Genomic DNA, 12,451 nt, shown 5'->3' with positions numbered 1-12,451 from the left:
AAGTTACTTACCTGTAAACTGTGGTTCACCAGGAAGGTTTCTTCTTCCAATGCGCTATTTGCTGGGGTGCCTCTTCAATACATCTGCAGAGCTACAACATGGTCCAGCAGACACACCTTTACGAGACACTACTGTCTGGATGCTGCAGACAACACGGACACGGCTGTGGGACAGGCAGTCCTTCGTAATCTTTTTAAATAAGGTGAGCCTCTGATGCTTCCCTCCTCCTGTATACAAGGTACATTTATTATGTATTTATGTCTATATTATATTTTATATGCCTACAGTCTTTTGCACTAGGTATTGCTGTTGCTTTGATGCTTATGTACCTTGTATTATTCTGATATCACTGCTCACTACTCTTATTCAAGCATGTGAATCTATCAAAGACACCCCAATACTGGAGAAGAACAAAAGTTACTTACCTGTAAACTGTGGTTCTCCAGTATTGGTGTCTTTCATAGATTCACATGCGACCCACTCACCTCCCCTCAGAGGCTCCCATCATGTATTTGACTTTTAGGTCACACTTGTGCTACGAAAATCTGAGGGTCTGAGCCTCTGGGAAGAGGGTTCTAGAGGGTGCGGACGCCTGATTGGCTGGATTTTGGACTAAAACATAATGACAGTAATATGTTATAGATGTGACAAGTTGTCTAGCCATAAAAAACTCTATGGTTTTACTTTCTTTTATGCCTATTAGGCTTATGTTATTACTACATTGCTATGTTATGTACCGTGGGACTCCCACTTCGACGACGGGGAATTTTCAAGCATGTGAATCTATGAAAGACACCCCAATACTGGAGAACCTAGGATTATTATATATTGATGATGCTGTCCTACTCCCATGACTGGCTAATTGCTTTAAGCCACTTCTTGATCACATTATGATAGTGGGCCCCAAATGGACTACGTCCAGAGTTTTTACAGTTAAAGGTCAACTTGAGTGCAAGTTCCAAAGCTTTTCTTATCTGGGAGAACTTTTTGACTTATCCATTAAATGTTCTTATTTATAAAACTAGAAAGAAAATTATTATGCAGATGTATTGTAGCTGTGTTTGATTTCACTTCAAGCCTGGGTAATAAATACATCCAAGACAAGATTAAAATTTATTAAGCTACATCTGTTGTCATTGCATCACATGGCTCTAATATTTGGGGTTCCATTCTCGAAAGGGTGGTCGCTCCTTTCAGGTGGGCGCAGCAAAACTATGGAATTGCCTCCCTCTCATGCTGCGACAAGAATGCGACCTCTTAAGTTTTCGTAAGGGCGTGAAAACTCGGCTCCTCCAAAAATAAGGTGGTAGTGTACTCTGGTTTTCGCTCTTTGTGTCGGGGTCAAACCAGCGCCGGGACACTCCTTGGAGTAGCTGTGCGCTTAAGAAATACCCCATAACATAAAATAACATATCATTAATGCCCCCTATCTGTACATTGAGCAAAGTAGGGTTTTCGGACGTCTTTCATCATTTCCCCATAATTGTTAGTTTTACATGAAAAACTGGGGTAGGGATAAATTGGTGATCTTATTAAATTATGCTCTCCTTTAATTTGGCATTCTGTTTGGGTTAATTATGTTAGGCTAATTTTTTGGCACTTGGTCAACCAGACCTACGTTTAGGCCAGAATCAATAGTCAAAGCAGGTCTGCAGTGGACTAGAATTGTCTTTTACGGGGGATCAGAGAACAGCCTGAGTAAATCTTCTGTCTGATATTATGGCCTTCTGAAAAATGGTACTTATGTTAAAACTATATCTGATATTTCTGGCTAACAGCAGACCTCATTTTCTACTGACCCACTTTAGAATGAATGTGGTGCCTTAGCTCCTGAGTGTTCCCAACAGGTGGTTACGCTCACTCAGTTCTTGTGATTCAGTTTCTCTTTAAGACAACATGCACTTTATTATTTTTTGTGCTTTTTTATAAACAACTACGTAAGCATTATCTCCGTCTTTTAAGAAATTCAGATTGGGACAAGTTAGACCTGCTCATATTTATTTGAAGATATTACAGGACCCCTACACGTTTTTATGTTTGCAAGTCATTTAACAAGCTTTGAACATGTGAGGTCCTTATTAAGTTTTTAGTTGTTATACTGGTTTGATTTACTGTTATACTGTGAGTTATTATTGGTTTTGTCATTTCTCTATTTGTATTTTACATTGTGATGATTTGTATAATAACTATGAATGTGTACTATAACCTGTCGCCGAGGGCTACCGGTTGTTAAAGGCCCTGAACACAAGTTAGAGGCTGAGATGCAGGCTAGTCTATAACAAGAAAGAGGACCTTTAACAGCCGGTATAACCTGAGTCAGAAGGGCTCTAAAGCTGTTAGAACATTCCACCCACTAAGGGTCGAATTGTCAGAGACTGTCTGGGACTATGTGGGGAACACAGTCAGGGACTTGTGCAAGGACTGAGAACTGTGTAGAAAACGTACACAGAAAGAGTAGTATAGCATTTCCCAGGATCACACTGGAAGTCAGAGGAGAAAATGGATCCAAAGGGGAAGCCTGTACAAGTGAACAAGATGGCTAAGACTCAAAGGATGGACACTCAAAAGGCAATTTAGCATTCAGAACAACTACACCCAGGATGGATGTGCAAAAATATATACAGATATACACACACACACACACTCCACAACATTAACACTAAAGGGAATGTGGGGTAAAGCACACGGTAAGACTGAAGCTCGCTAAGTTCCTCACCCACAATTGTTGTTACAGATACCGACTGCAAATACCCACATACAGGATATGCATGCAAAGGCAGGGTCTGTGGAGCTGATACCTATGGTGATGTTATCAATGTAAGTCAAAGACAATACTCACAGTGAACAAGAAACACCACCTTGGTTGTCAGCTGTGCCCACGGATCCTGGGGATCAAACAGGAACACGCAAGGCAGTAACAGCAAGGGGATGGAACTACATACCAGCACAATAGACCAGGAGCGAGCAAGGAGGAGTGCTTAACAGGAAAGGAAGGAAATCACAGGGCACACGGCAGAAAGCAAGTAACAAACATACAAGGTAATAAAAGCAAGATAGCAGGAATAGAAAGACTGTAAACTAGGAACTGGAACCAAGGAAATGGGAATAAAGGCAGGGGCTGGAAAAGGATATACAGAAGGGGAAGCTACAAGGGTACACTAAAATAGTGCTGGGTCAGGAGTCAAGAAAACAAAGTAGCACGGAAGGCTATGCTGGAGCAGGAACAAGAATTGAGCAAAAGCTCAGGAGCCAAGGTAGCACTGCAGGCAGTGCTGGTTCAGGAACAGGAAATTATTAAAGCTCAGGAGCCAAGGTAGCACTGCAGGCAGTGCTGGTTCAGGAACAGGAAATGATTAAAGCTCAGGAGTCAAGGTAGCACTGCAGGCAGTGCTGGTTCAGGAACAGGAAATTATTAAAGCTCAGGAGCCAAGGTAGCACTGCAGGCAGTGCTGGTTCAGGAACAGGAAATGATTAAAGCTCAGGAGCCAAGGTAGCACTGCAGGCAGTGCTGGTTCAGGAACAGGAAATTATTAAAGCTCAGGAGCCAAGGTAGCACTGCAGGCAGTGCTGGTTCAGGAACAGGAAATGATTAAAGCTCAGGAGCCAAGGTAGCACTGCAGGCAGTGCTGGTTCAGTAACAGGAAATGATTAAAGCTCAGGAGCCAAGGTAGCACTGCAGGCAGTGCTGGTTCAGTAACAGGAAATGATTAAAGCTCAGGAGTCAAGGTAGCACTGCAGGCAGTGCTGGTTCAGGAACAGGAAATGATTAAAGCTCAGGAGCCAAGGTAGCACTGCAGGCAGTGCTAGTTCAAGGAAACAGGAACTAGCTATAGCTCAGGAAATAAGGAGTCAAGAGAGCACTGCAAGCAGTGCAAATCAGGAGAAAAGAAATAGCTGACTCTCAGGAACAGGAACAAAGAATAACCATAGCTCAGGAATCAAGGAATATGAAATGCTCAGGAACAAGGATCAGTCTCACCAGAACACATCTACAATGACCAATCTTGGCCTGAATGATGCTGGGGCTTAAAAAAGCTCACAGTATACCATGCATCCGGTGTGAGTAGGTTAGAACCAGCCAGCCACAGGTGAGCTGAATTTCTCCACCCATCCTTGGCCTGCAGGGGTGGAGACGAAGCAGTGAGGAGGGCATTATAGGTAATAGAGTTTCCAGCATGAGCAGACTGGCTTCCACAAAACCTGACATGGATTGGGAATGGATGTCAATTACTAAATGGTGTCCAACATGCCTGGAACTCAGGATATGCATGGAGGGAGTCTCTGTGAGCATATTAGAACACTGGAAAGCCCCACAATTCGGACCCCTGGTGGTGGGCATGGGAGCACAGGGAGTGAAGCGTGACAAGAATGTTCTAAATTAAAAAGTAAGAAACATAAATACAGACATGGAAATGCTGGAGCAGAAGGCTTATACCAATCATTATAAGCCGTGATGCACTCCATCATCTTCAATAGAGCTCTCAACATTCCAATGTTCTAATTTATATCATGAATGTATTATTCTATCTTTAATGATTTTAAGAAACAAAAAACTAATAAATACTTAATGAATGGTCTGCTCATAGTGAATGTGATTTTTCTACACTGCTCTTGCCTTAAACAACCAATCAGATATGTAAGAACAGACTTAAATACTTAGACAACATTAATGTGCCACCACCACCGCCAGACATTTTGCAAAGACACCACCTGGTTGATTTTATGCAGAATGGTGGCACTTTGAATTGATGATGTTTACTAGTTACAACAAACTTTAGGCATTTTCAATGTGCCAGATGTACCAGGATATGGAATGCACATCCCTAAAATTTAGTACAGATCACAAAAGTAGGACAACTTCTTGAAGTGTCATCTTGAAATGCATTCTTTTGACATACTTGTTAACCAGGCATAAATCCAGGATTGGTGTTAAAGACCAGTCTTTTGAGTATGCTCTTATCCACCACCGCGCGGCTTCCTTGATTAGCCCATATTCCTATTGGGCAGCGACCACTTCGACCCTCAATGGTTAGTTGATAGTTTTTGCTTGTTTTATCCTTGTATGATGGATAATGTAATGGTAATTTAAGGAAAATGTACTCTACGGTGGATAATACACACTGATCGATAATTATTTTGATCTCATTCAATAATAAAAGCAGATGTTGCCGACAGGTGATGTGTGATGAGGGGTAATGTGGACCGAGTCACTGTTCTATTGGCCCCTCTTATTTGAGTTCAGGTTTATTTAAACACTCTTGGCTAATGTACATAATAAATAATATAACCCAAAGCAGTTTGATCAGTAAAACAAGACAGCAGTTCTCAAAAGTAAAAGTGCCACAGGGTGAAAATGAATATGGACCATGTTCCAGAACGGGGAAAGGAGAATCTTATCATAGATAATCATTGAGGCTTGTGTTGCAAAAGTGCTCCTGTTCCGTTACTTCATTTAGTGAGAACACATTGCACATTTACTTTCATTGTGGTCCTTTGGCAAACACAGATTATAGAAGCTGTAGTTTCTTCATCCATTTGTAATCATCAACAATTTCATTTAGGGAACCTTTTTACCAAATCAGGTGTGAAGAGTTTTGATTAATTTTAGAACTAGGGGAATCATTAAAAACAAACAATAAACCAACACCCTGGCTGAAAGTTCCAAAAGAGCAGAGGATCTGGGATCTTCATACTTTGGATGAGACTCAGTCCATATCTCTTGTACTGTTTGTATGCCCTACACCTCTGGAGCTGAGAAGACCATTTTTTGTGTCCTATATTTTCATCAAGGGAATGTAGTTTTACAGCTGAAGCTTATTTTAGTAGTGCACATATTTTTAACCTGTATAAACTGTGTTAATACTTTTTCTCTTTATAGAGGGATCTTAATTCATTGGGCTGCTACCTCAGCTTTTGTTGAGGTTGACGTTTCTTATATACCATATATACTAAAATAAATAAATGAAATTCCTACTATACAAAACCCACCTCACCAAACTTATGACTCTTAGCTACCTACTTACCATACTTACCAACCTGGTCTAACCAAGAGAATCGCGTGTTTAAATGTGGGTGGAAAAGTTATGTTTTTCATGACCAGCCGTATTTGGCCCTGCTGTGGCCAGTCTACTGGATGTCTGAATTTAAATATGTCTCTCTATTTCATGATGCTCTGCATAAGCTCTAGTGCAGTTTCTGGTCTGCAGAGTTGAGTTCTTCACTTATTGTACAGTCCTAATATACAGCACTTGTAAATGGCTCTGAACTCAATAGCCAATAAAAAACATAATTCAGGTTGGATCTGAGTCCCTGTCATTTGGGTTTTAGGGGACATGATCACAAGTCATTAATTGATGTCAGAAACAAAACTTCAAAAAGACTTATGGTAATATTTCAAGCCCTACATCAGATGGCAAGAGAATCCACAGCATGTGATCTATGGCAACACATTCTGCAGACAGAATACAATAGTGAATGTGTGAGTTGTTAAACATGATAGTTCAGTTGCATGTTGGGCGCAATTATTCTTGAAAGGTCTATACTAGACGACCAGAGTTTTCTTCTTCTTGTGTTTTCAGATCTTCCCCAGCAGTCACTTTCCTCCTACCCCTCCCCCTGCACCCCTGGATGCAGCTAGAGCAAGAGAAATTATACAAGGGAAGTCAGGGAACTCAATGTTAAGGCTCATGCAGATACTACATAAAAACATGGACTACTACCAGCTCACACAAATCAAATACTGGGGAATACTTCAGGCTGTAAAACATTTTAGGGAACACATTAGCAAAATAAACACGAGAACATCTACAGCGAAATCATGCAGAAGATACCTGGAGGGATTAACAAATAATTACTAAGTTGCTCTCCTATGAACATTTGCTTATGAGGAAGAATAAATGTTGCATAGGCAAGTGCCAGTCATATGACCATAATGAGTACAAATTGATCTTCGATTAAATTTAAATTATTTCTCTTTGCATAATGCTACTATTCTCATTGGATCTGAGTTCGGTGAGGGGAGATTATTAAGGCTCAATATAGAACAAGTATCGTTTATAACAAATGTTTTTAATGGTAACGGGTCAATGTATGTTGGATACAAATGAAGATTGCTGTCACCGTGGTCCAACACAGTAAATGTAGACTTCTTTGGACCCAATGATATAATATATTTATCATGTTATTTATGAACCTAGAGTTGTACACTTGGTTGTACAACTTATAGGTCATAGGTAGAGTGACCCTATGGCTGCTATTGTCTTCGAATGAATGTGTGTACAGTCAATGGAGCAGATTTACTATTATTTCGCGTAGCGCACTGCAGCAGCTGCAAATGCTGCACAGCGCTACGTAAAAAGGAGAAAGGAGGAGAGCGCCCTATTTACTAAAATAAGACACTCTCCTCCCCTCTCATTTGCGCCAGCAGTGAAATCAGATGCGGTGTGCCACAGAGACACCTTTGCGCCATGGTGGAAGCGGTCTCTGAGTCTAGCATAGGTTTTGTACTTGAAGGAGCACTTCCAGTACAAAATACTATGCACAGACTCACTTTAACCATGTTCCCACTTTGTATGTGTGCTATAAAGTGCAGCACACAGGCAAAGTCGGAAAAGGAAAGAGAAAGGAAAGCATTTCTCGTTCCTTGCGCCTACTTGAAAAGGGCGCCGTTTTCTCTCTCTAAACTCAATCTACTTTATTTAGTAAATGGAGTTTAGCGTGAGAAACCTTGGGTGGTTGCATGGTAACGCCCATGTACCACCCTTGGTACGCCCCATTTAAGCAAAGTAATGCAAAGCAGTGTCATGCGCTGCTTTGCATTACTTTTTCGTTATTTCCAGCGCTAAACATGTTTAGCGCTGGAAAGTAAATAAGGAAAAAAAAAACGCTACGATTTGCGTCACTTTTGTGATGCAAACATGGTGCAAAATCTTAGTAAATCTCCCCCAATAAGTACGAGAATTATATATTAGATTTATGTTCATGTGCAAAGCCACAACTGAAAAACGTCAGCCGCCATGGTAAAGAGATGAAAATCCCATTGCATTAAGTGTTTTGCCATGTTGCATGATGGAATTCCCAATGTCAAAGTGGCTGTTAAAATATACCCTAAAAATTGGGATATTTCCCTTATGCCCAAATATGTTGTCTCTCATACATGCCTCTTACTTTCAGAAAAGGTAACATCCCAAACCTTTCCAATGACCCCCTTTTAATTTCCGAAGCATTGAAGGAAAAACTGTGTCTGAAATTTAGGAAATCAAAATGACATTACTGAAGTGTCAATTTATGACATTGCAAGGATTCATACAATCATCAAAATAATTTCTTATAGTTGCATACCATATTTTTTAGGATGCATGCCAGACAAATCTTATGACCTGTGATGGGAATTTGATACCCTACAGTCAATATATAATTTAACATTTTCTTCTACAAGAGAATAACATACTGTGTAAGATGTAGGACACATGGACGAGATGTCCTCTCCAGTTGCGAGATACTCTAACTGGGAGCACAGCTGATCCTCCGTCAGTGAATCCTGAGGCTCTGCCCGGCGCAGAGGTTTGCGTGGGTGGCCTGTTGACATCTCTGTCCGTTCAGACTCTGTGCTTGATTCTTCCTCTGCGCCATCTTCAAAGCAGATACTTTGCCCATCATCAATACTGGAAAGAATGCCTGAGGTCACAGAGTAGTTGCGAGAGGAAGGAAGACCAGAATCCGGTGAGTCAAATTCCACGGACTGTTGGTCAGCTCCTACTACGGCGACTGTTGCACCAGGGTTTCCTGTTGCTGATGGGTCATCGCGTCCTTTTACTTCCCTGTCGGGTACATCCATTTCATCTGAAGACATAAACACCTAAAAAGCATTTTTAAGATCGGTTAGTGTATACTAAAACCACAGTATATGTAATTAAGTAATCACACTGCTACTTAAGGTTCTTGTGACAGTTCGTTAAGAGCATCTGTATTACATCAGCGAATGAGCTATTAAATACATCAGCTATTTCAAGATAACAAAATAAGATATTCATTATTGATGTTTAAGCATGCTCTAGTTCTTCAAGCAAGAGGACCAGTTTTGAGCATTTTGCTCATCTGGTTTGTTTTGGAAAACAGGACTAATTAAAGTAGTGCACGCAATGCACACATTTTAGGGGCTGCATTGCATAATAAATACGACGTATAGAAGAGGTAGACATAATGCACTCTTGCAAATTGTATTTCCTACAGTATGGCTTATGATTAGCTATGGAAGCATTATACTTATAGCTAAAACTAATGTGTTACATTCTGCAGAAAACGAAACTTGCCACAGATTTTGAAATATCTACGTAGAAGCCAGCTGATAATGACACGGTAAGCACCACAATGGAAAGTACAGATAGGACACAACATTACTGGATAATTTTGGTCAAAATGAATAACTGTGTTCTACCCGGCAATTTATTAAAATGTCAAGATTTGTTTTGTCTGATGGGCTAAACTTTGTATATGATGGTGATTCATGTGATTCCGATGTAAAAAAATACAGAAAATACAAGTCCAAAATCCAACCACACCCTCGATTGTGTACATTTAGGATAAAAGTCTTCCAATAAAGTCAAAGAAATGTGGATGAAAAATGTAAGAAATTAGGTTATTAGTTGCGAAGGAAGGGAGTCCTGCGCAGGTAATACTTTTGCAATTGTCTGTTTTTACTAGGAACCAAGTACCCCATTGTAGCACTTGACTCTCTCATGTTAGGGAATAAGAGCAGACCAAGGTCTAATTAGGCGAGGTTTAATACCATGCATTAAATTACAAATATGTGGATCAGTTGAATGTAAATCCCTTTGGTGACACCCTCAAACCACATTTCATTTCCAATGGCTGTTGTACCCCATAATCACAATGTCCCCCGCCTATACTAGAAGTAACATCAAACTATAAGGCGGTGTCATTATTCATGAGGCTGGCCTCCTGTTAAAGCTACTGGGAAACAACAAGCTACAAGTGACCTTTTTCTGCAACTGCTCCAGCTGACCAGCGACAACCTGGACCGGACTCTGATGTTGGTCTCAACCTTCCACACTGTGAGTCTCTAAATGCCTCTCTGGGATCCAAGGGAACTTTAGAAGTGTACTTTTGTGGTGGAATGTGACTTAATGGACTAGTGTCAGAAGGTAAAATCTTTGACCAGGTTGAGCCTGGTTGGTGTATCCGACCCGTGTTCCATCACGGTCAGCATCAAATTGCACCTAGGTCCCGGTCTACTGCTGCCGTTGACTTTCATTGGCACTTTAAGCTTCTTGGTGCTGTTACTACTTAAAACTTAAAAAAATTCTTATCTTTCATTAACCTTATTGCATTTTTGTCATATTAGTGTTATTTTTTTTATTGAATATTATGTTATATTTTATATCGATTTTGAGATTTTTATTGTGTTGCATTTTGACTTTAATTACTGTTTGGGTACTGCATACATACTTTACACACTGCCCTAATTTAAGCCTGTATGTTCTATGCCATTGCTACAGAGGGGTTGAGCAGGTTAATTTAGTGACTTTAGGGGTACACCCTGACAAAGGTTGTGATTATTCTTTGAGCTGAGTAGTCACCACCCCAAATAATAATCCAATTTCTGACCAAAATGAAGAACCAAATAAAGCAAGGATATTTTTCAAATAATGTACGTTTGTCCGGTGGAAGTCAGTTTTATCTGTGTAGCTCCTGTGCTCAACTGATGTACAAACCTATTGCTGTCTCGGAAAAATTGTTTCTTTTTATGTGGTCCCCCGCATTTTTTGAAGAATGAGTTGAAGACATTAGTAAGTTGCTTTCCCTGCAACTGTCTCCATGTTACGGTATTTTCTAGGCATGGCCTGATATTGCTGACAGTGGATACTGGGCTATGCCGAAATAATAAAGATTTTGCAGGATCATTTCATAAAAGACACCCCTCTACTCTTGCAGTGGTCTGGTAAAGCTGAAAACGTATTTGTGAAAATTAAGCAGGGCTAGCCATTGAACCTGCATTAAGATTCAATGATTATACCAAAATGTTTACTTTGCGCAATATAGATGTGCACTTGTAATGTTGGTATAGAGGATGTGGATCAAAAAAAGCCCATCGCTTATTACTCTTTAATTGTTCAATCACCGCTATGTTTTTGCCATGCTTTGGGCTTATCGGTACGGGTGAAGAAAACAAGTTACTTACCTGTAACTACAGTTATCCAGTATTGGTATCTTTCATAGATTCACATGCCTGAATCATTCCCCGTCGCCGAGGCGGGAGTCCCCGGAAAATAAAAAGTAGTGCCAAAATGTTAGTAGTAGTAGTAGGCCCAAAGAAAAGGCCTAAAGCCTCTATCTTAGTAGCCTATCTACCTCATTATGCAAAAGAACCAAGAATTTGGTAACAACCAATCAGACACCAGCACCCTTCTAGAACCCTCTCAGCAGAGCCAGTTCTCCTCAGATTTTCGTAGCACAAGTGGGAAGTAAACGTCCCAAAATATATAGAACTGACTCTATGGGGAGGAGGGTGGGTGCATGTGAATCTATGAAAGATACCAATACTGGATAACTGTAGTTACAGGTAAGTAACTTGTTTTCTTATCCAGTATTGGGGTATCTTTCATAGATTCATATGCCTGAATCAGAATAGCGAGCAGTATACCAAGTATACAGTCGTTTGCGGATGGTGGGAGACTAGTGCTGACACTCCCTAGTTGCATCCACATCTTGTTAATAAGAGGTATAAGAAAAAGAATCTTAAAATTCGAAACATGCAATCTATAAAGAGAAAACAGCATGTAATGCAATAACATTAAAAATGAAAGCAAATCATTATTGTAAAACATTGCATTGTCATACCAAAAGATATTAACATATTACATGTTAAAAATATGAAAAAGGTACCTGAAAATATCTCAAAGAAACAGATGTCGCAGGACAGCTTGTCCAACTGCTGCATCGTCTCGATGCGTAGATTGGAGGCAGTAATGTCTCGTAAAAGTGTGGACATTTTTCCATGTCGCAGCACGGCAGATATTTTCTAGAGTCACACCAGCAAACAATGCTGTAGACGCTGCTACTGTTCTCGTGGAATGGGCCTTGGGTTTCCGTAACAATGGCCTGTGAGCTTTGTCATGGCAGAAAAGGATTGTAGATGCTATCCATCTGGCAATGGTGGATTTTGTCATCGCCCTTCCCAGGGTAGTTTGGCCATAAGCCACGAACAATTGGTCGGACTTTCTAAGGTTCTTTGTTTTTTGAAGATAGAATTTAAGACATCTCTTGATATCGAGAGAATGTAAGGCTCGTTCCACTGGAGTAGATGGGTTAGGAAAGAAAGTTTTTAACGTCACTGGTTCATTAAGATGAAACTGTGACGGCACCTTAGGGATAAATGTTGGATTAGTTCGGAGGTGCACGTAGTCTTGAGTGAAGTGTAGAAAAGGTTCCT

General features: G+C 40.4%; 1 protein-coding gene across 2 annotated transcripts in view; it reads right to left on the bottom strand.

Moving 5' to 3' along the window:
* SGSM2 (small G protein signaling modulator 2) overlaps positions 1–12,451 on the bottom strand; it is a 1,127,811-nt gene that overhangs the window by 54,906 nt on the left and 1,060,454 nt on the right. For both annotated transcript variants that reach the window (XM_085649947.1, XM_085649948.1), the window contains exon 17: positions 8,450–8,857. In XM_085649947.1, coding sequence (XP_085506073.1) covers positions 8,450–8,857 — 408 coding nt within the window. The remainder of the gene's footprint in view (positions 1–8,449; positions 8,858–12,451) is intronic.

Source organism: Triturus cristatus, chromosome 3_2 (genome assembly GCF_964204655.1).
Source record: "Triturus cristatus chromosome 3_2, aTriCri1.1, whole genome shotgun sequence".
Lineage (NCBI taxonomy): Eukaryota > Metazoa > Chordata > Amphibia > Caudata > Salamandridae > Triturus > Triturus cristatus.
The sequence above is the reverse complement of the archived record's forward strand: the minus strand, read 5'-3'. Positions and strand labels throughout refer to the sequence as shown.